This window comes from Canis aureus, chromosome 31 (assembly GCF_053574225.1).
Source record: "Canis aureus isolate CA01 chromosome 31, VMU_Caureus_v.1.0, whole genome shotgun sequence".
Lineage (NCBI taxonomy): Eukaryota > Metazoa > Chordata > Mammalia > Carnivora > Canidae > Canis > Canis aureus.
The window spans coordinates 4,945,000-4,967,088 of NC_135641.1; the positions used below are offsets into that span (position 1 = coordinate 4,945,000).

At 42.2% G+C, this 22,089-nt stretch overlaps 1 protein-coding gene across 6 annotated transcripts in view; it reads right to left on the reverse strand.

The window, feature by feature from the left end:
- The window catches only part of TRIO (trio Rho guanine nucleotide exchange factor), a 354,258-nt gene that overhangs the window by 101,267 nt on the left and 230,902 nt on the right, over nucleotides 1–22,089 (reverse strand). For all 6 annotated transcript variants that reach the window (XM_077879549.1, XM_077879552.1, XM_077879550.1 and 3 more), the window contains exons 21-30: nucleotides 20,580–20,702; nucleotides 12,053–12,247; nucleotides 11,842–11,957; nucleotides 10,968–11,034; nucleotides 10,250–10,359; nucleotides 9,021–9,090; nucleotides 8,339–8,428; nucleotides 6,095–6,187; nucleotides 3,554–3,665; nucleotides 1,400–1,590 (exon numbers count right to left, since the gene is read on the reverse strand). In XM_077879549.1, the coding sequence (XP_077735675.1) occupies nucleotides 1,400–1,590; nucleotides 3,554–3,665; nucleotides 6,095–6,187; nucleotides 8,339–8,428; nucleotides 9,021–9,090; nucleotides 10,250–10,359; nucleotides 10,968–11,034; nucleotides 11,842–11,957; nucleotides 12,053–12,247; nucleotides 20,580–20,702 (1,167 nt within the window). The remainder of the gene's footprint in view (nucleotides 1–1,399; nucleotides 1,591–3,553; nucleotides 3,666–6,094; nucleotides 6,188–8,338; nucleotides 8,429–9,020; nucleotides 9,091–10,249; nucleotides 10,360–10,967; nucleotides 11,035–11,841; nucleotides 11,958–12,052; nucleotides 12,248–20,579; nucleotides 20,703–22,089) is intronic.

The following is a 22,089-nucleotide window of genomic DNA, read 5'->3' on the forward strand; positions in this document are numbered from 1 at the left end:
CCCTGCCCCACGGTCAAGTGTACCCCTAGCATGTCCTCCCCTCTCCAGCAAAGGAAGTGATTCATAATTGTGGCCTCTGAGGGAAACTTAACTTTTTTAAAAGATAAATTAAATGAAGATGTATCAGCTTCTAAAACAGACTAGCTTGGTCTCTGAGGATAGATTAAAGCCAGCTAGTGAAATTACTAGCCAGCAATGCTGCATTTTTTCTTTCCAGTTACAATATGATCTAAAATGATGTAAGGTAGGCTGTGAGCCAAAAGACAATCTCAAACAGGATATAAGCCAAAGAAAATAGTATGAAAATTGTTAGTTTGAACTTGCCAATTCCAGATTACTATTAAGATGATTTCTACAATGGTAGTATTCTATTACTTTGGGAACTTGATTAATATGTGGATACCCAAAAATACATAATGTAGATGTCCAAATTCTAAATATCTACCAATATTTATAAGTGATCCATCATACCTTGTGTAAAGAAGAAACCAAGTTAGATTGCATTTTCTATTCTTTCTCTGATGGTGATTTTTAATTAGTTTTGCCCAATCCTCCCCCTACCTGACCCTGCCAAGCAGCTCTGTGTTGACAAGCCCTGAGATATTCCCACTAAGGGAACACAGAAATACAGCAGACCCAGAGGACAACACATGCTTGAGACTTCCCTGAGAGTCAACATGGGGTTTTATAAAGAGACTCTTTGGATTTGCTACTTGTGGGGGAAAAAGGTATCAGGTATGTTCTTTTGCCAGAAAGTACACTCACAAGTTAAAAAAGAATTCGAATGCAATACAGTATCCACACAGCACTCAAGGATAGTGAGTGCTTTTTCTACAGATGGGATTGTGGATCTTTAAAATCTGCTTATATATATTTTCTCTAATAACCATGTTTTGTTATTGTAAAAAACCATAAATTTAGTTATTTTTCACACATTCATCTTTATTGAAAAAATATCACACCTCATCATTAAGAACCCATAGCAAGCCACCCAGGAAGGCTGCTTAATGTATATTCCAATGTTGGTGAAAGAAAAATTAATTAGAATGTTATGAGAACTGGATCATAGTCTCATATGATCAAGTTATTTGTAAAGTTAGGACACACAAGAGATAAATTTAAATTCACTTAAAAAGTGTTTTTTCAACTTCAGAGTCAATGGAATTTAGAAAAAGCAGGTTTCCTATCTAGTGAAGCTAAAACCTATGAGCTCCCTCTAGTGGACTCAAGACCATCAGAGAATTTCTCTGTGGAAGATGAAAACCTCACAGTTCCAGAGCTCCACATTTCAGGACAGTCTGGGAGGTCAACCTGGAAGCAAGAGTAATTTTTTTCTACCTGCAAGAAGATGGCAAAGTGTGTTACCTTTACATTTACAATTCTGAACGTCTATACTTACAAACAATTTGCTTTTATAAAGGTACTTGCTTCTGCCACTGGAATCTTTCACTTCTTTACTAAATACTAAGGACATTTCAAAAAGGAAGAGATGCCGTTCTCGACCCTTTCGAATTAAGGTTTTTGGGTCCCACACTTGGAAGGATTCTTGTAGAATGAGTTCTCCCTGAGACTCAATATTTTCATCAAACCCTACAACATAAAAACAAGGAGGCATAATTAATTTGAAGGAAAATTTAAAAAGATGCACAGGACAGCACTGTGATGGTGTGAACATTTGTTTGATGCCCATCCATTGAATCTCAGATTAGAGGTTCCTGTTTGGGTCCCCACTCTAGACTCCCAGCACCGACCCCATCTGACAAAGGATAATTCTTCCTACAACATGACTGCATATATTTTCCCTTGTTCAAAAAAAAAAAAACAAAACAAAAAAAAAAAGGGCAGCGATTCCTCATGTCTTTACTCTTTAAATTCTATCTCCCTAGGGGTGACATTCACACCATTTGAGATTGATTGAACTCTATTTCTCCTTGGCCTTCCATGACACAGACCTCCTCTCCTGTCCAGAATGGTCCACGGACCTTCCCCCCAGGCCACTGCCTACTCCTAGCCCGCACCCTAGCCCTCCGCCTCTTTGGCCTAACACCATTCCTAGACATTCCACCACAATCCCAGCCCTTCCTCAAGGCTCTGGTCTGGCCTTCCTCAGTGAGTTCTCCCATCCTTGCAAAATTCTTCACATGAATCAGTCACACTGTGGCCATGGGGTGGCTTTCGGTCTGCTCATCTCTTCATGGAAGTGGCCCATGGTATGGACTTGTAGCTACCAGGACTTCACAGAGCAGTCTGATGCCTGGGACGGGGGCTGCTAGCTCTCTCTCTCTCAACTACCTCTCCCCTTCTTCTGTAGACAGAAACCCCTCTATAGTCAGGACAGCCGTGCACCCAAGCTCAGGCACATGGGGAGGCCTCGTACAACTTCCAGTTTCTGCCCTTATAGCAACTGTTCTTCCCCCTCGGTTTCCCTACTTTCTTCCTGCGAGATGTAATGTCAACATGGTCTTGACACACCCTCAACCTAGCCACAACCAGACAACATTGGAGCTGTGGAGGGAAAGTAGACAGAACAGAGCCTGAGTCCCTGAGGATGCCCCAAGGGGCTGCCACCCCAGCTCAGGGGTTCCTTCAGAGTAAGAGACCCTCTGATTTTTGGGGTCTCTACTACAAACAGCAGCACCTCTATCCCAACTAGATAAACAGGGGCTAGAAAAAGCATTTGGGGCAGGATTATTTCTTGTAAATAACTGTGTACCCTCATTCTAACAGTTAAGTTCTGTAACACAGGAATAGCCTTTGTAAACACAAGCTACACGGAAATTTCACTTGCAACCATAATTTTTATTTCTCTGACTCTCTCTTCTCCATATTACATGCTGCTGTGTTACATACTGCCGTGTTCAACACTCTTGCAAGTGATACAATGGATATAGACGTGAGGAAACAGCAAGCATTTTAAAGGATTCTATAATTACAGGGGACTGATGGTGCCTGCCTGCCTGCCTTCCTTCCATCTAACTCGGACACCACATTGCCTAAAGCAAGTGACACAGGTGTTACTGGTGTTCTGAGTGTGGACAGCCATTCTCCAGTTAGTGGACAAGGACATGCTCTTAATGAGGTTGAAGTACTTTATGCGATTCTTAGGGGAAGCAATGAAACCAGTTCTTTTAAAAAAGAAGATACTTGGACTGTCTGAATGGCACAGCTGGTTAAGCATCTGACTCTTAATTTCAACTCAAGTTGTGATCTCAGAGTGGTAAGATCCAGTCCTGCACTGGGCTCCACACTCAGCAGGGAATCTGCTTGAGGATTCTCTCTCTCTCTCTCTCTCTCTCTGTCTCCCCCCCTCCCTCCCTCCCTCTCTCCCTCCACCACACCTGTGTGCACTCACACTTCTGAGTGCACTCACACATATTTCTAAAATAAATAAATCTGCAAAAAATAAGAAAGAAGGTCTTCACATCTAAACTCTTAATTCCTAACAAAACACAGAGGAATGAGGCCAAGTGTTTCGGGGCACAGGAAATCCACTCATAAACAGTGTGGGTAGAAAGGGTACAGATGCTTGTTAGGGACCTGCAGAGCCCATTACCTTCCAGCATGCTGAGGTGCATGGCATCATTGGCTCGTTTTGGCACACTGAGCATCACCTCCAGGCCATCTTTTATCTCTCCCTTTCCTTCCTCACAGCAAGTAAGTAGTTCCTGCAAGAGACCAACACCATGAACTAGCCAAAGATCAAAAGCTCTGCCAGCAAGAACTTTGCAGAAGAGAAGTCTATGAAGAATCCATGGTTTTCAAGATAACAACAGACTGCAGTCAACTGGTTACATATTCTCACAGAAAAGGGATTACTGTCTCTTTATGCAATAGATGGAAGGGTGTGTCCTGCTTAAATCAGGATGCTTCCTCAGATCAGAGCAAGCCAGATGCAGTCACAGTTTAAGATGAAATCAGTATACACATTAACTGCCAAGCCTCAAAAATGACAAATAAAAATACTTCATTAGCACAGCAAAACATAGTTAGCCATTGGTTTTATCTGAAGGTCCCAGCAGAGTCAGCGAGTACTGCTGCGGTTCCTGAGCAGCCCAGTGTGATTTCGAACTCTCTGGGGCAGTTAATGCCATGCCCCCTCTAACCTGGAACACCCAGGTCACGAGCAGGAGCAGCACCACTGAACCAGGACCTATAGTTAAATGCTGGGCCTTTCGTGTGCAGGATGTTTGGCAAGGCACTAATGACCTTAAGCACACCTCCCTCAGTGTGATTACATTTCAGGTCTACTTGGAGGAACATCTGCTATTAAATTAAAGGTAACAGAGACAATAAATGCACTTTCTGGCAGGGTCAGAGATATTTTATCACCTGCGTATGAATGGTTATAGTCAGTGAGTAACAGTAACCACAGCTTTCTGTGTCCTTATGGTCCACAAGAGGGCCAAGGCACCGCAGTCAGCTCTGATCTCCTACTGGACACTGGTACAGCAACTTGGCACCAAACAAGCACCTTCACTTATGTCCAGATGGTTTTTACCTATTATTCTAAGCAGCTTGGCAAAACGTGCTTAAAAATGCTCTGTACAGAAATTAACTTCACTGGCAGAATCCTTCCTCATTGGGGATCTCAACAAAGCTTATTACTATTCTGTTGAAGAACCGCTGGGCAGAATAATGCGAGGTTTATAAATAAAGCCCGGCTTTAACAACGATTGACTAGATGTGAGGTCACTGACAAAGAGAGCTTTTGTGGAAACACATGCTAAAAACAAAATTCTTAAATCTTGAGGACACCAAGAGGTACACTGGCTTTGCAGAAGTAAAAAGCAAAGGGCTAACGTGAAAATAAATAACTTAACCTCCTGACTTCTATTTCGTGTTTGTGGCAACCTCATACTCCTATAGTGAGGGTCATCTAAGAACTTAATTGGATTTTGATACGAAAGTGCAGGAGAGCTTTCCCAACAGAATTGTCCCATGATGGTATCACTTTCACAAAAGAATATCACCATGTTTCTAGAGTTTTTTCAGTAAAAAAAAAGATAAAGAAGAGTCTCAGGATTTCGTAACTCCACCTCTGAACTTCTTTTCTATCTGGAAAAATTACATCCTCATCTCCTACTGCTGTGCTTGGGCAGCACCGGAGACAGATTCAAAAAATACTATTCCCAGGAGGTGTGGGCAGTTGGTACATTCTGATGCTTAATAACATTCTTCAGCCAAGGAAACAGTAGGGTAAACATCATTAGGTGGAGGTTGTAGATTAGGATTCTTTTAGTCAAGAAAATGTACATCAATTATTACGATGCATTCTGTGACAACCATCACAATGTCTAACTTTTCTTTGAATTTCTATACCACTGTTAAGTCCCTAGATTATTACAAATGTGTTTTTTGAGGTATAATTGACATACCATTATGTTACTTTCAAGGATTCATTATTTGTATATATTGCAAAATGATCACAGTAAGTCTAGTTAACATCTGCCACCAAACATAGTTACAAGATGATTTTAATTGTAATCTTTCATTACCAAGAAAGAGTAGAGGTCAGTTTGACTCAAATTCTTGGGATGTGCATGAACAACATGTTCCATAAATATGTGTGTGACACGTGACCAGACATAACAGGAATTTGCCTGAGGGTGAATTACCTGAGCACCAGCCCCACTTAGGTTTAGAGCTGAGCCCAGGTAACAGAAACCCAGAGATGACTGTGGACACAGCCCGCACCCTCATGGGCTCGCTTCCAGACCTGCAGACCAGCACTGTTAGAAGCTGGACTTAAATGCATGCAAAGCATATAGACAGTGCCTGTCCCATAGTCAGCAAGCCATCCTGGCACACAGGTACTAAGTGACCCAGATTTGACAATCTCTCTTTCCTTTCTCAGTTTATGTTATGTTAGGGACCAGGGTCAGTCAGCAAAGTTCAGGTGCATAATCAAGGAATACTCCCTTGTTTACCTGCTGTGCTGAGAAACTGCTGTGCTGAGGGTAACAAACACCAATGAATTAAAAAAAAATTAATTGTCTAGATATTAAAAATTCAGGGTAATTTACATAAACAGAAGTGTCAAAACCGTAATGCACAGTTCATAAAATTTTGCAGGCACAAGATGCTTCATACATACTTTTAAAAGAAGTTGATACTTCGTTATTCGCTGAACTGGCTTAATAAGGTAGGAAGAGATGGAATTGGCTAATCCATGCCGTTGTTGTATTTCCTGAATTAAGAAAAAAATATATATATACTGATGAACATTAAAAATTAGATAGCATGTACTAAAAATGGACATTTTTTACCTCTAAAAGGAATATACACATATCACTATTGTCCTAGAAATAAAAGTAGAAATCACTACTTATTCTTTTAATATGCTAAACATAAAAATGAGTTACCAGTTTGAACCAGAAGGTAGCAGTGCTTTCATGTGTAGACGGCAAACAGGCACAGCCAATGGCTCCCAGCTCCTGGGCCTGCCCTGGTCTGGCAAACCCCCGGTGCCAGCCCTGGTCCCACTCAGACACAGGACCCTGAGCCACAGACTGGACACACCGTCTCTCCCCCAGTGCGGCCGGCTCCTGAAGCTTCGGCCATGGGCGCCCCCTCCCCCGGCCTGACTCCCCCTAACAGGGCCCCTCCCTCACGAACACACCCACGAACTGTGCAGGCAGTCCACCTGCCCTCACAATTCAACCACTTTCTAGCCCAGACTTGCCACACCAACCAGCTGTGCTTGCTCGATCTTGGCTCTTACCACTCTTCTCAAAAAAAAAATAAAAAGGGGGGGTGTGTTATCTTCTAATATTCTATGCTTCAAATGAAATTTAAAAACCATCACATGTTTGTATTCTCAATCTGTTTGCCATTCTGATTAAGCTCGTCAGGAGCCCCGCACTGCACCGTGATTCACGGGGCAGCTCTCTCTACAGCGTGCCGGCTGCAGAAATCACCAAATGGCTCATCACCTACACACCAAGCAGATTAGATTAAAACTCAACAATTCTTCCTCTGCCTTCCAGATTACCAATATAGTCTTAAGTTTCTCTTCAACTGCAGTTGTTTAAAAAAATGTGAGATTTATGATTTAATGATTACAATACACACATTCATAATTCCACATCTAACAGGTTTCTTTTTCATATACAGTATAATGCACAGACCCTGGGTATGGGGCACTGAGTTCTGACAAATGTCAACACACTTGCAACTGACTTCCAAAGCAAGGTACAGAATATTTCCAACAAAACAGAAAGTCCTCAGACCCCTTTCTAATCAATCCCCTTACCCACAACCCCATCACCACCAAGAGACAACCTGTTCTGGTTTCTATCATCAGATGAGTTTTTAGGTCTAGAATGCCACATAAAAGGAATCCTACAGAATGTATTTTTTCGTATCTAGCTGCTCTCAGCCCAGTTTTGGAGATTAATCTTTGCTACTTATGTATCAAGCATTTATCCCTTTATACAGCTGATAAGTATTCCATTTCATGCATATCTCATAAACCATTTGAGTCTTTTTAATATCTTGTTTTAATAACATCCAGAAATGCAACTCTGATATTTCTAAACACCAGTTTCACTATTTCTGTTGACATTTTTAATACCTTACCATAGGATTATACTATTCAAAAATGACAAGAGACAAATGAATATCCAATGGAAAAAAAGTCTATTTAGCAAATGGCATTGAGAAAACTGGACAGCGACATGTGGAAGAATAAAATTAGACATTTTTTCACCATACACAAAAGTAAATTCAAAATGGATTAAAGGCACAAATGTTAAGACCTGAAATCATAAAAATCCCTGAAGAGAGCACAGGCAGTACTTTCTATGACATCTATGCCATGGCAATGTTTTTCTAGATATGTCTACCAAGGCAACAAAAATAAAAGCAAAAATAAACTACTGGAACATCATCAAAATAGAAAGCTTCTGCACAATAAAGAAAATAATCAACAAAACTAAGAGGCAACCTACTGAATGGGAGAAGGTATTTGCAAATGACATATGATACAGGATTAGTATAATAAAAATGGGAAAAATAAATGATTGAAAAAGATTCAAAGATTATTTTTGCATCATAGAGCATAAAAGAAGCTTAACAGTCTACACCTTTGCACATTACATTTAAAAATTGAGGATTATATATAAATAGTAAGTCATGTGACATATATATGTACATGTTAAAATCTTTGAAGGATCTTTTAAAAACAGAAAATAGAAAAACATCCCACCATACATGTGACAGATAAAAATAAATATACTGTACCACCCATTAGATGAAAGCTATCAGTAGAGTTGCATTTTTTTGTTTACCAAACACAATGTAAAAGATTCAACCACTTTACCTGGAATCTCTTACTTACATCAAAGTAGGATCCTGCATGCTCTAATATCAGCTGAGTAGAATCAGGCTTATTTTTGCAATATGTGACATACATCTGAAACTTGTCTGCCTATAAACAAGAAAAAATCAGAATATCTCTTTCAAATGGCAAGAAGTCAAAATACAATAGACTTTTATGTAGAAAAGAAGCTATGGGGATAAAGGAAATTTAAACTCCACATAAAAGAAACCCTATCGTATACAGAAAGTGCTTAAAAATAAGAAATATCCTACTGATACATGCGTCCAGAAGCTGCCCCTGGCCCAGTAAGTCAGGGCTGGGCACACCCTCCCTGTTCACACAGTGGCCAGTGCAAACCTGGGCATCATCTGTAGATGGCAGGGCACTGCCCCCAGGTGACTGTCTCTTCTCCTCCCTCCACCCCCCAGGCATGGCTGGGCACCTGTGTACCCATGAATCCCCAGGGCCACACACGGGCCCAGCACACTAAATGTTCCATTTCGAACTATCACTACTACCAATAAAAAACTCATTCCACGTGAATAACTAGTTGGAGAATGTCATTCTTAGAGGCAAAATCTACTTCTCTATAAGCAGACACCATAGAAGATGGTGACATAAAAGATATGAACCATATTCCTTTTAACCTCCTGCAAAGCCACCAAACAACTGTGAGAACAAGTAGCTAAGGTGTCATTACCCAAGTAACAAAGCAATGTCCAACATCTTCTGGCAACTGCTCATATTTTTCCAGCTCTTTTAGGAATATGCTGCAAAGAGTAATAAAAATGGTATCGGATTATTAAGAGGTTTTAAAACACTGTACTAGTGAGATATGCCAGAAATCAGACCAAACATGCCAAGCATACCATTTCCATCAGGTGCAGTGAAACACTTGTGCCCTCTAGATTTTAACAAAATGTGTAGCTGTTAACTACTTAACTAGGCAACTTAAATGTTTTCTAATGCAAAGTTTAACCTAGCAGCTTACTTCTGGGCGAGTGTTTTGTTCAGGAGCTAAGGATGTTACTTAGGGATACAAATAAACAATCAGAGGAAGCCATTTCAGATTTCAGGGTGTTTTGCTGGGGTGGGGGCCGGGGAGTGAGGAAGACTCTGGCAGTCCTGCCCCAGCAATATCTTTTCACAGGCTACTGCGCAGCACACATTCTATCTAAAGGAACTTCTGCTTCTTAAAAAAAAAAAAAAAAAAAAAAAAAAACCAAAAACCTTAAAAATAAAACCATGTGCCTCTTGTGGCCAATGGACAGTACGTTTTGCATTGGTCAGAGTACACATCTGTTCTATTCTCAGTTCTTTCTTCCCTCTTTTTTTTTTTTTTAAAGATTTTATTTTTTTTAATTTTTATTTATTTATGATAGTCACACACAGAGAGAGAGAGAGAGAGAGAGGCAGAGACACAGGCAGAGGGAGAAGCAGGCTCCATGCACCGGGAGCCCGACGTGGGATTCGATCCCGGGTCTCCAGGATCGCGCCCTGGGCCAAAGGCAGGCGCTAAACCGCTGCGCCACCCAGGGATCCCTCTTCCCTCTTGTTGGAAAAGACCACACATCAGCCAGCAGCCACGGAGACCTCTTCCTTCTTTTTAACTCTAAGAAGTAATTGATGTAGCAGCTGGTGACATAGTAGCTTGAAAGAAGTCAGGCTTCCTTCAAAAAAGAGTTTTCACACTTTCCCTAATCTTATTTCTGTGGCAGGAAAGTACAGAAAAAAAGTTGAGTCTCTATTAAAATAGTCTCTACTACGTCAGTTTTTTTGATGAAAGCCTGACAGGTGTCATTCAAATTTCAACAGAATCACTGAAATGGATGCTTAATTCATTTTGAAGCCTTCATTTCTTATTATGAAACTTCAGCATGGTATCTAGGTTTCGAGAGTAACCAGCTCCCCAAAGATAAAGCCACTCACTTATTATGAAACTCATAGATTTCCTGCATGTTCCCGAAGATAACAAGCTCTCTGTTTACGATGCCGGCCGGGATCTCCTCCACTCCGCTGGTCATTTCCCACAGGTATGTCTGACCAGAGGGAAGAAGAGGGATTACATAAAAACCAAGAGCACATGTCCAAGGAAGTATTCCTGACATCTGGAATACATACCCAGACTTCCCGAACCACTGAAAAATACATCTGAAGAATGCAACCTTTTACAAAACAACATCAAAGACTTTTTCCCAAAAAAGCCACCCCAGTTGCTATGAGCACTTGAGAGGTAGGTCCTATTCGTTCCAGCTCAAAACCTTCTATTCCTGGCTTTGAGTTTTCTTGTTAACCTACACTACAAGGTATGACACATATTCTTTAAATGCCTGAGTATGAGTTGCCAATCATAATTAGTAGGCACATTTCTCTGAAGCTGCTGTAAAATTCTCTACAAAGAGAATGTCAGCCAGGCTGTCATGTGATGAACAGAATGAGAGGATTAATGCTGTATCATCCCTGCAATGAGCAAAACACAAGCCTGGAACCCCACAGAAGGGCAAAAACAAGACACAGCCTGCTTAAGCATGCTTAAAATCTCGAAAACAACAACAAAAAGTGTGACTATTTTAAGAAGTACCCACAGGTAGGGGTGAATAGCACACTTAGATTGAATCTAAATAAATAAGCAAAAAAACTTACTTACATCCATACACTCTCGGAGGTCTCTCACGTAAGCCTTTTCAGTCTGAATCAGCTCAGCCATTATGAACCTTCAACGGAGGAAGACAGCCAGGGGCTCAGTTTACAATCAGGACACATGCTCATTTTAACTACTACTTTCATGGTTTATGAAATAATAAGCGGGATTTTAAAACCAATAGTCAATGTTCCGGGGAATTAAATCAAGAACAGATAGAACAATAATAGTACTCAGCCACTGATTCAAAGGAAAAAACATCTTGGAGGAAAAAACATTTTGTTGAGGTGCCCGCAGGTCAGGGATTCTCCATCAGCACCACCAACTCATGGGGGTGGATAACACTTTGCTGGAGGCTGTCCTGTGTAGTGGAGGGACCACCAGCAGCTTCGGTGTCCACACACTGGATGCCAGCAGCATTCCCCCCTCCCTACTGCATGACAGCCAAAAATGTCTGCACACGTTGCAGAATATCCCCTGGGGGACAGAACTGCCTCTGGCTGAGAACCCCTGGCTCAGGACAATCTCGTCTTCATGAACGTCTAGTACAGTTTACTAACTGGCAATTTTGAAACCCCTCCATGTATGCTGTTTTTCTTGTTAGTACAACTACTTACTCATGACCTACTGATGGCAATGGCACTAAAACAATTTGTCAGCCATGGAGGAGATGGAGGCACAGGAACAGAAACAAGACACGGTTTCTGAACCAGATGACAAGGGGACAGTGGTATCTGTGCTGCAAAAACCAAGCGTATTCGGAGCATCACAAAGCATTAATGCCATTTGGTTTCAAAGCACACACAGAAGCATGTTGGTCCAAGTGACATTTTCTTCAATTTTTCAGTGAATCCCAGCAGGTTCTTAAAGACTGGCTTACTCTTTTCTGCGGGCCGACTTCCGTTTCTCTTCATTAAGTTCATGAGCAGCATCACGAAGCTTCACCTCTGACCCAGGGACACTGGCAGGGATTATGTCTAGCTGAAGACTTTTGCTCTGTGGAGGAAGACGGCCAATTAACTTCCGTTAATTACGTCCAGGGAGGACATGAGGAAGAACATGATTTATTCTGTTTGCACAAAGCAATTTACCGATTTGTTGGAATCTGAAGAAATCCCCAGGGCTTTCTCCAAAGAGGTCCTGTACTTCTCCATCCGCAGAGAGAAATCTCTGTACCTCTTATCTACTGCAGTGACACATTTTTTTATCTCTGCTGCATGGGCATGCCCTTTTTCACAAAAGCCATCAGCCAGCTGTATCAATAGCTTCACTCTCTCTTTGGTTTGCTGCAAAAACACAACAGGAAAGTATTGTGAGGCAAATGAACTCAACTGCCAGAAACCAGAAACACAGTGGCAACTTGCCTACAACTCTGAGCCTGAACAGGGAAAAATCGCTGGTGACAGAAACTTACACCAGAGCTCCAAGTCCAGGTGAATTCCTCCCTGATCCTAGTCGAGCTCCCTCCCCTCAGCTTTCCAAAAGAATGGCAGGTTTAGGACTGAGAAAACCACCAAACAAAAATCTAGACTTTCTTTCAACCATGTCTTCATCTGGTAGATGCTCAGGAGAAATGTGCAGAGGGAATAAGGAATGCTCAAGCAGGCTGTTCTCTCTGCAGCTCTGTGATTCTACACCATGGAATGCTAGCACGAACTGGCTACAAAGACACCATCCTGCTTCCTGCAGGTTTGTTCCCTATGCCCATTTAGGGCAGCAGTCATCTGAGATTCTGGCTCTCCTGCAGTATGTGGCAAAGGATCTCCCCAAGGCAGACACTCAACAAAATCCTTGAAGCAACTCCACGTTCGCACGTTCATTTCTTCAATTCTCAGTAGAAATGGAGGAAAAACTGCTCGTCAGGAAATTATCTTCAGAGAGGTGTTAAAAATGCCCTTCCCTGTTTTAGAACTCCCTCTCAAAAAAATTATTTACTTTGCATATGTACTTAGAAAAGACATTTAAAGTAAGTTAAACATAACTTCCTTATTTTTCGTAAAGTTAAGGATAACCATAGAACACTGGTTTACGCTGCATGGTAGTGACTTCGTTCAACTCTGATTTTTCAGCACATCCTTCACTATATCCTTCTCCTGTGTCACAATGACAAGGCTTCCTTCAGTGATCCCACTGGCATGTCCGATGAATACAGTTGCTCCTGTGGCAGGGAACCTGATTTTCTTCACTAACTTTCATCTAGAAAATCTTCATGCCTAACATTCAGGGAGCTGACTATAAAAATCCCAACAGGTGTACGTGAGAGCAGGGGCCTCAAAAAAAAAAAAAAAAAAAAGGTCCCCAAAAGGATAAAGGTCAGAGCTCACAATTGGATAAATTATTTTAATTTGGGGATGCCTGGGTGGCTCAGTGGTTGAGCATCTGCCTTCGGCCCAAGGCGTGATCGAGTCCCACGTCAGGCTCCCTGCATGGAGCCTGCTCCTCCCTCTACTTGTCTCTGCCTCTCTCTGCCTCTCTCTCTCTCTCTCTCTCTCTCTCTCTCTATATATATATATATATATATATATATATATATATATATATCAGGAATAAATAAAATCTTTTAAAAAAATTATCTTAATTTGTATAGTAAGTTTGAGGCAGAATTCACTAGGCAACCTGTAAGACCAGCTGTAAAAATCCTCAGGTTCTGCACAAACACCCTGGTGACCTCGCTGTCACTGGGTGCCCGAATGAACACAGCTCCCAGCATGTGTGCTCCACACATGCACCCTGCCTCTGTTTCTTTGCATCAGTGGCTCTCCTGCCTGGAATGCTATTCCCCCAGATGTCTCCATGGCTCCTTTATGTCTTTGCTCAACTGAAGGCCACTTTCAACAGGTGCCCCCTGACTCCATTAGAATTGCAACTCCCCTTCCTGCCCCAGCTATCCTGACTAACCCTGTGTGCTCTACTATTTCCCATGGCATGGATCACCTTCCAACAAGGATGTGCTTTACCTATTACCATTACTGCCTGCCTCTTGTTTGAATGTAACCACTATGGGCCAGGGATATTTGTTTGTTTTGCCTACTAATATCTCATTCACCTTCCATATGCTTGGCTTGTAGTGGACATTTACCAAATATTTACTAAGAAAATAAATCAACATTAGGTTCTTTGTGCAAGTATGTATATGCCTATAACTTTAATAGGCACGGTAGTTACTCTTAACAGGCGTTAATATCATACTTTCTGAAAAGCAAATGAAAACAGAACTCAGATACAATTATCTCTGGAAAAAAATGATGATTGCAGACTCTATACAAGCTATTTATTGGAAAAAGCAAAACTTAAAACACACTGAAGTTTATGGGGGCTTTCATCTGGTGTGGAAATGAACTCAGGTTGAGTGACCTGAAAGGAAAAGATCGGTCGACCAAATCTTTTTTTTTTTTTTTAAAGAGAGGTAGAGATGGAAAGGGGCAGAGGAGGGGGGGGGGGGGGAGAGAGAGAATCTTAGACAGACTCCACGCCCAGCACAGAGCCCAATGCAGAGCTTGATCTCACAACCCTGAGATCATGACCTGAGCCAAAATCAAGGGATGCCTGACTAAGCCACCCAGACATCCCTCATCCAAATCTTTTCACTTATCAACATGACACCTTTCTGGACATATAATTAGACAAGATTAATTATAAATCAATGAAATAAGAAGTCAAAGTTTCAGACTTGGAAGCAGAAATTCCAAAAGGGACTTAACTTAGAACCATTATTAAATTTTAATATCAAAGAGAAATAACAGGAGTAAGGCAGGATTGCTAAAAAATTGGGTTGCCTAAGTAAGGTTACATTGCTGTGTGGCCAGATACTAACATGCTGAAAAGCACAAAGAAAGTTCTGTTGTGCCACCGTATGAGCACTTCTTCTCTTCCCCTGTGTCACGGTGCCATCAGCAAAGGGTACTGCAAATTATGTGTATCTTTAACAAGTCAAGATCCCAGTTTCATGTTTTAAGCTCTGGGGTCACAAAAGTGAAGATAAAAAAGACAATGCAGCTTGTTTACCTTCAAAGAGAAAAACACAAAGAAAGGCCAGGGAGATTTCTGCATAACACACATCACAAAATAGATGCAGCAGAAGATGACCTAGAGGCATATAGCCTAGTGACTGGCAGGTAACTTTCATTTACACAAAAGACAGTGGAGGCTTCAACAAGAGGTGTGGCCGAGCCCCTCCCTCGGGGACATTCTCAGTCTCTTCCTTCTCCTCCCTCCCAGGTGGCTGTCTGCTCTCTTATTACTTTGCACGCAAAGGTATACATATCTATCCATCCATCTTGCTATTGCCTGTTTCTCTAGCTGGAAGCTAGAGCCATGAGCCCAGAACCCAGAGTATTTCTGTTAATAATGACTAAATGAATAAACAGTGTGATAAAAATTAAATATGATGCCTCTGCTCATTCATGAACCTTTTGTACCTCGATACATTTTTATTTTAGTTGGTATTTTTCAAATGCATGCATAGAATTCAAGATTCAAAAGGTAAAAAAGGATACAAAGTGGAAAGTCTTTCCTTGCCCTGCCTTCCCACAACCTGTCCCAGGGGTCAGCTCCCTGTTATCATTTCCTAAGTGTTTTATTATAGTGCGGAGTGCATGTGTATTTTTCTCTCTCTTGTTTTGTACCCAAGTGCTTGCACACAATAAACCCTGCTCTGCATCTAGTACTTTACGTTTAACAGCTCGGTTATCCTTCACCATCAAAACAAACATTGCATCCTTGTTTTATGCTGAGAGCTGCATAATGCGCTGCCACTAATGGGCCTTCATGCTGCTCCTGCTCTTTTCCCAGGACAAGCACCAGGCAGGAGAAAATGCACAGGTCTGGGCATGTGCAGTGAGTCCACAATTCGAGATGTGGGACAGCTGGGGCACAGTAAGTGCATCTGTGATGCTGAGCAGTAATACCTCCATTCACCCCGAACACACACACGCACACCTAAGACACAGTCTCAAGCTTTTTGATCTCTGTCAAGCTCTTGGGTGAAAACAGAACACACTTGTAGTTCTGATGTATAATTTTATTTTAAACATCTTTTGTCCAATCTCTTATTTTGTCATATTGACTTATAAAAGCTCTTTACAATTGAGAAACTGACCCTTTGCCATATGAACTATGTATATACCTTTTCTGGTTTTTGTCCTTTAGTTACAATGGGCTGCCCTTTAGAAATTTTCACATTTTCTTTTTTTTTAATTTATAAATTTATTTTTTATTGGTGTTCAATTTGCCAACATATAGAATAACACCCAGTGCTCATCCCATCAAGTGCCCCCCTCAGTGCCCGTCACCCAGTCACCCCCACTCCCCGCCTACCTCCCTTTCTACCACCCTTAGTTCGTTTCCCAGAGTTAGGAGTCTCTCCTGTTCTGTCTCCCTCTCTGATATTTCCCACTCATTTTTTCTCCCTTCCCCTTTATTCCCTTTCACTATTTTTTATATTCCCCAAACGAATGAGAACATACACTGTCCTTCTCCGATTGACTTATTTCACTCAGCATAATACCCTCCAGTTCCATCCATGTCGAAGCAAATGGTGGGTATTTGTCATTTCTAATGGCTGAGTAATATTCCATTGTATACATAAACCACATCTTCTCTGTCCATTCATCTTTCGATGGACACCGAGGCTCCTTCCACAGTTTGGCTATTGTGGACATTGCTGCTGTGAACATTGGGGTGCAGGTGTCCCGGCATTTCACTGCATCTGTATCTTTGCGGTAAATCCCCAGCAGTGCAATTGCTGGGTCGAAGGGCAGGTCTATTTTTAACTCTTTGAGGAACCTCCACGCAGTTTTCCAGAGTGGCTGCACCAGTTCACATTCCCACCAACAGTGCAAGAGGGTTCCCTTTTCTCCGCATCCTCTCCAACATTTGTGGTTTCCTGCCTTGTTAATTTTCCCCATTCTCACTGGTGTGAGGTGGGATCTCATTGTGGTTTTGATTTGTATTTCCCTGATGGCAAGTGATGCAGAGCATTTTCTCATGTGCATGTTGGCCATGTCTATGTCTTCCTCTGTGAGATTTCTGTTCATGTCTTTTGCCCAGTTCATGATTGGATTGTTTGTTTCTTTGATGTTCAGTTTAATAAGTTCTTTATAGATCTTGGAAACTAGCCCTTTATCTGATACGTCATTTGCAAATATCTTCTCCCATTCTGTAGGTTGTCTTTTAGTTTTGTCGACTGTTTCTTTTGCTGTGCAAAAGCTTCTTATCTTGATGAAATCCCAATAGTTCATTTTTTGCTTTTGTTTCTCTTGCCTTCGTGGATGTATCTTGCAAGAAGTTACTGTGGCCGAGTTCAAAAAGGGTGTTGCCTGTGTTCTCCTCTAGGATTTTGATGGAATCTTGTCTCACATTTAGATCTTTCATCCATTTTGAGTTTATCTTTGTGTATGGTGAAAGAGAGTGGTCTAGTTTCATTCTTCTGCATGTGGATGTCCAATTTTCCCAGCACCATTTATTGAAGAGACTGTCTTTCTTCCAGTGGATAGTCTTTCCTCCTTTGTCGAATAGTAGTTGACCATAAAGTTGAGGGAAATTTTCACATTTTCTGTGCATGTGATTTGTGTATGTGTGTGTGTAGGTGGTTTTTATCATTCTTTTATGGGCTTGGGTTTTGTGTCCTATTATTTCTTCTAGTTGTATCAGGTTTTCATTGCTGATACTTCAGTTTTTTTCTGACAGTTACCTTGGTATCTAGGGGGGATATGAATCCAACTCAGTTTTTTTTCCAGAAGGCTACTCAACACTATGAAAAAAACTTCCTACATCTTTTAAAATGAAGTATTATAAAGGGTTTTGTCCTTAGTGTTATTTCTAGAGATTATTACAAAACTAGATTTCTATTCTAAAAGTAGACAAATGTTACAATTTGAATGACCTCATCAGGAGCACAGCTGGGCTTGTAGAGAAATGAAAGCAAACTGACCTCCCAAGGTCCACGTGCTCAGAGGGTCTTAACTTCCCACGTTTGAGGCATCCAGAGGTCCATACAGGACACACACTCAATGGTCCCATGACACATTCTGGGGAATTAAGGCACTTGGTGGTGGGGACACTGGTGATCAAGAATGCAGGAAGTGTGTAGGAAGGAGGAGGCAGGGCTCTGTGGAGTCTCGGGCAGTGGGTTGCTGACTTCAGGGCATTTATGTAAACGTCACCTGGGAGCTTGTTTAAAAACGCTCATCTTCAGGCCTCACTCCAAAACAGTCTAAGTCTCAGGAAGTCTCGAGTAAGGACAAAACCTGGCTTTGAAGTAAACACTCATGACCTGACCTGGATGCAGAAGGTGCCTGCAAAGCACTTTGAGAAATTACTCCATTGAATTGCAAAGGAATGCAGTTGAGTCACGGGTCAGACAGTGACCGCAAGGCCTATTTCCATTTCACTAAATATGTTACAACAGTAGCCGCTCTAACAACTGAACTAGAAGACTGTCCTGTCACAGCCAAAGATTCTCCACATAACAGAAGAAAAACAGATTCTTAGAACAAACTAAGATGGGGGACAGAAGGCGAGCAACAAGATCTCCAAGCACCAGAGCAGGGGCTGTTTGATTACACAGAGGCAGCCAGGAGCCACGGGGGAAAATGCTAAGAAAAAAAGTGAGAGGTGATCTTTTTCAAAATCTACCAGTTCCTCTTGGCAGAACTGATTCAATATATTTGATGAATGAAAGAGCTCTGTATATCTGGGAAAGAGCAAGGTCAGATATTACCTATGATATTTAGATGCTTATTTTTATAAAATGCAAGGACAAAAACATGCCCGTTACTACTCATTCTTTAATAACGGCACCCCAAATCTGAGAAGGGAAATTCAGGAATAAAAAACATCCTTTTGTGTATACCCCACAGGTGGAACACAGCTGCCATGCTACTGCCCTGCAGACAGCGACATTTGTGTCCCATTCTGTAGGATGTGCCCCCTGGGGTTGAGCAGTAACCGGGCCGCCTGGCTGTGCGTCGTGACCTGCAGAGTGTGGCCTTCAAAGAGATTCAAGTTAGCGAAAAGGAACAAATCTTAAATCTACTTCTGAGTGGTATCTTAGGCATTTTCTCAATAGCTTTAGAATCGAAGGCTATTCAAAGAAACAAATCTAGATCACATAATGCACACAACCGTAATTTATTATCTCACTATTAACAAACACTAGAATTCCATAGCCAGAGGGGTACTGCATCTAGGAAGCAGAAGGTATGATGCTTACCTGCAGAGGCAGACAGGTCAGCTCTCCTCACATGAGCAGGGGGTACCCTTGTCTGGGTGCTCACGGCTCCCCCTAGAGTGACTGTCATTGCCTGACGGCCAGAGCCCTGTCCTCCCCCACGTGCTCAGGGTGCTGGCCCGCCCCACCAGCTCTCACCGAGCCCTATGGTGGCCAGTCTGTCTGCAGCCTGTGTGCTCTTCCAGAGCTCAGACCAGAGGTTCCCAGGGCCCAGCACCCCAAGCATGAAGGGAAGAAAATAAACCAGCATCTTGTGGGCAGGCAGGAGCAGAGGGCAGTGCAGAATAGCAGGAGTCCGAAATGGTTACAGAAAACATAAAGTACAGATAAACACAATACAAAGCAGCTGTTGCCACTTTAGATGATTTAAAAATTTCCCACTGATGGTTTTCAAAGGTGCCTTAAGGGCTACACAAGAAGATCAGATTTTTTTTTTTAACTTTGTACTAATACTTAGTTTTAACCAAATACACTATCCATCTTGATCATTTATTTCTACTATTAAATTTGAATTTCCAGTTTTAAGAGAAAACCCTCAAATCTATCATCAAAAACAGAGGCACTTCTGAAAATCTTACAAAGAATGTACAAACACTTTGAAAAACAAAAACAAAAACACCACAGTTTGAGAAGGGAACTCTAAAAATCTCAAAGTTATTTTGAGGTAAAAGAATTTGCCTCCACAGGTATACGCTTTAAAGATTCACAGCAACATGCAGAGCCTTATGTATTTGCTTGAATATTCTTATTTACATATGCTACATATGCCACGTATGTAAGTCTATTTTGCTTTTTGGGAAGAAAGTGAAGGTAACTCCAGTTGTGTAAGCCTCCGAACAACTACTGCAAGAGAACGCGGAGTAAACTCTGTCAGCTGAGTCCCACAGCGCCTCACGGCTGGGCCGGGTGGCGTTGGCAGGGCTACGGTATCAAGTGTGATGGCCTGCAGTTGAGGCAAGAAAACATCCACAGAACACACCCAAGCCACATTGGTAACACCAAACAGTGTTTCCAAAAAATAGCAAGTGCTCAGAAATGAGCTCAAAAAAGAAAACAGAAAAAAACAAAAAACAAACAAAAAAACCACCCGAATAATGAAATGGACAAAAGAGAAAACAAATGTATTTGCTGAAATCAGAGGACCCAAAGGAAACCACACATAAAGGAGGGACAGCTGAGGGAAGCACGAAAGGCAGACAGAAGTGTCACCTACGTTAATGTACAACGACCCACTAGGGTCCTCTGTTTCTCCAATTTGGGATAGATGTTTAAGTGAGTTTTTTCAGAACTGCCTTATTTACGTAATGTATCCTGTTCTAGGTTATTCTGGGAAAAACTGCCGTGTGTACTGGCACCTGAACAGATGCCTGGCACCAACCAGGACCTACCTTTGCCGTGATCTGAAACTCCTCGTGCTCTTTCAGTAGCTCCTGGGTGTGCTGTATACTGGAGCCCGTGGACGTGTGTGTGGAGAGGTAGAACTCGCCATTGTCATGGATCCATTCCAAAGCCTAGACAGTGAAGGAATGAAGATGTTCACGGCCGAGCACTGGTAAAGGAAGCCCCACTCCCCGCACTCAGATGTGAAATCACAAGCCAAGGCTGGCACACATCTAGAAGTCCTCCCTCAAGGAGACATGAGCTTCCGAAGTAAGTATCACAGTTCCAAAATTAAAAGAAAGAATACTGACATTCTAGAATGTTGTAACCACGTCACTTACATAGTAATGATTAAACAGTTCAAGAGGTTCTTATAGCCATGAAATAAAGTCACAAAAAAAGAAGCCATAACAGGGGATCCCTGGGTGGCTCAGTGGTTGAGCATCTGCCTTCGGCCCAGGGTGTGATCCTGGAGACCCCGGATCTAGTCCCGCATCAGGCTCCCTGCAAGGAGCCTGCTTCTCCTTCTGCCTATGTCTCTGCCTCTCTCTCCCAATCTCTCTCTCTCTCTCTGTCTCTCATGAATAAATAAATAAAACCTTAAAAAAAAAAAAAAAAGCCACAACTAAGATGCCTTTCCAAGACGCTGAGAAGGTGGGAAGGTAGGGATGGTTTGAGCCCCTTGCATTGCTAAGTGCTTAGGCCTTTCTTCCTATTCCTCCTCTTAACGAGTACCACATGTGATCCACCACCCTTGCTTTTATGCGGCTTCTGTCCCACGACACACAAATGGGCCACCGGTGAGATGCCAGCAGAAGACGTGCCTTCACCCCTGGGGTTGCAGGGGACAGATGAGGGCCTGTGAAGGTAGGCAGCCAGCGAGGTTCAGACAGCAATGACATGCCTATAACTCACATGCTGTCTCACACCCTTTGATGAAAGCGGTTTCATTTCTTCTATTTCCATGTAACTGAAGTAAAATCAGAGCTACTCAAACATATGCATCTAAAAACACAACTCTATGGGAAGGAAGCATAAAAATGTAGTTGCTTTCATTATTTGCCGTTTGTAACGTCTGGATCATCCACTGTGATTTGCTGGTATTAGAGCAGAAACATCACTGTGTCTGTTAGATACATCAGAGCATTTGAGAAGAAAACGTGTGAAGGAAACCGGGACCCATACATGTTACAGAGCACGCAGCTAACTGTGAGGCTCCGAAGCCACTGCACCCGAGCAAGGATGGCTGTGCCATCCCGGGACAAAGTAAACGGTGAGGCCAAATGGGGCAGAAAGAGATGTTTGCCCATTCACTGCAAAGGTCCCTGGGTTTCCCTGGTTTGCGGCACACCATCCCAGAGGTTCTGCTGCAGAGTCAGGTGCTACCTGAGTGCTGGGGAGTGGGAGACGCTTCAGCCCTGCTCCTGTAGACTGTGCAGATGAATAAAGAGGCACAAAGACCAATGAGAGCAGGGACACAAGGCTTAGAACAGGTCAGCAGAGGAGGTGTCTAGGAGA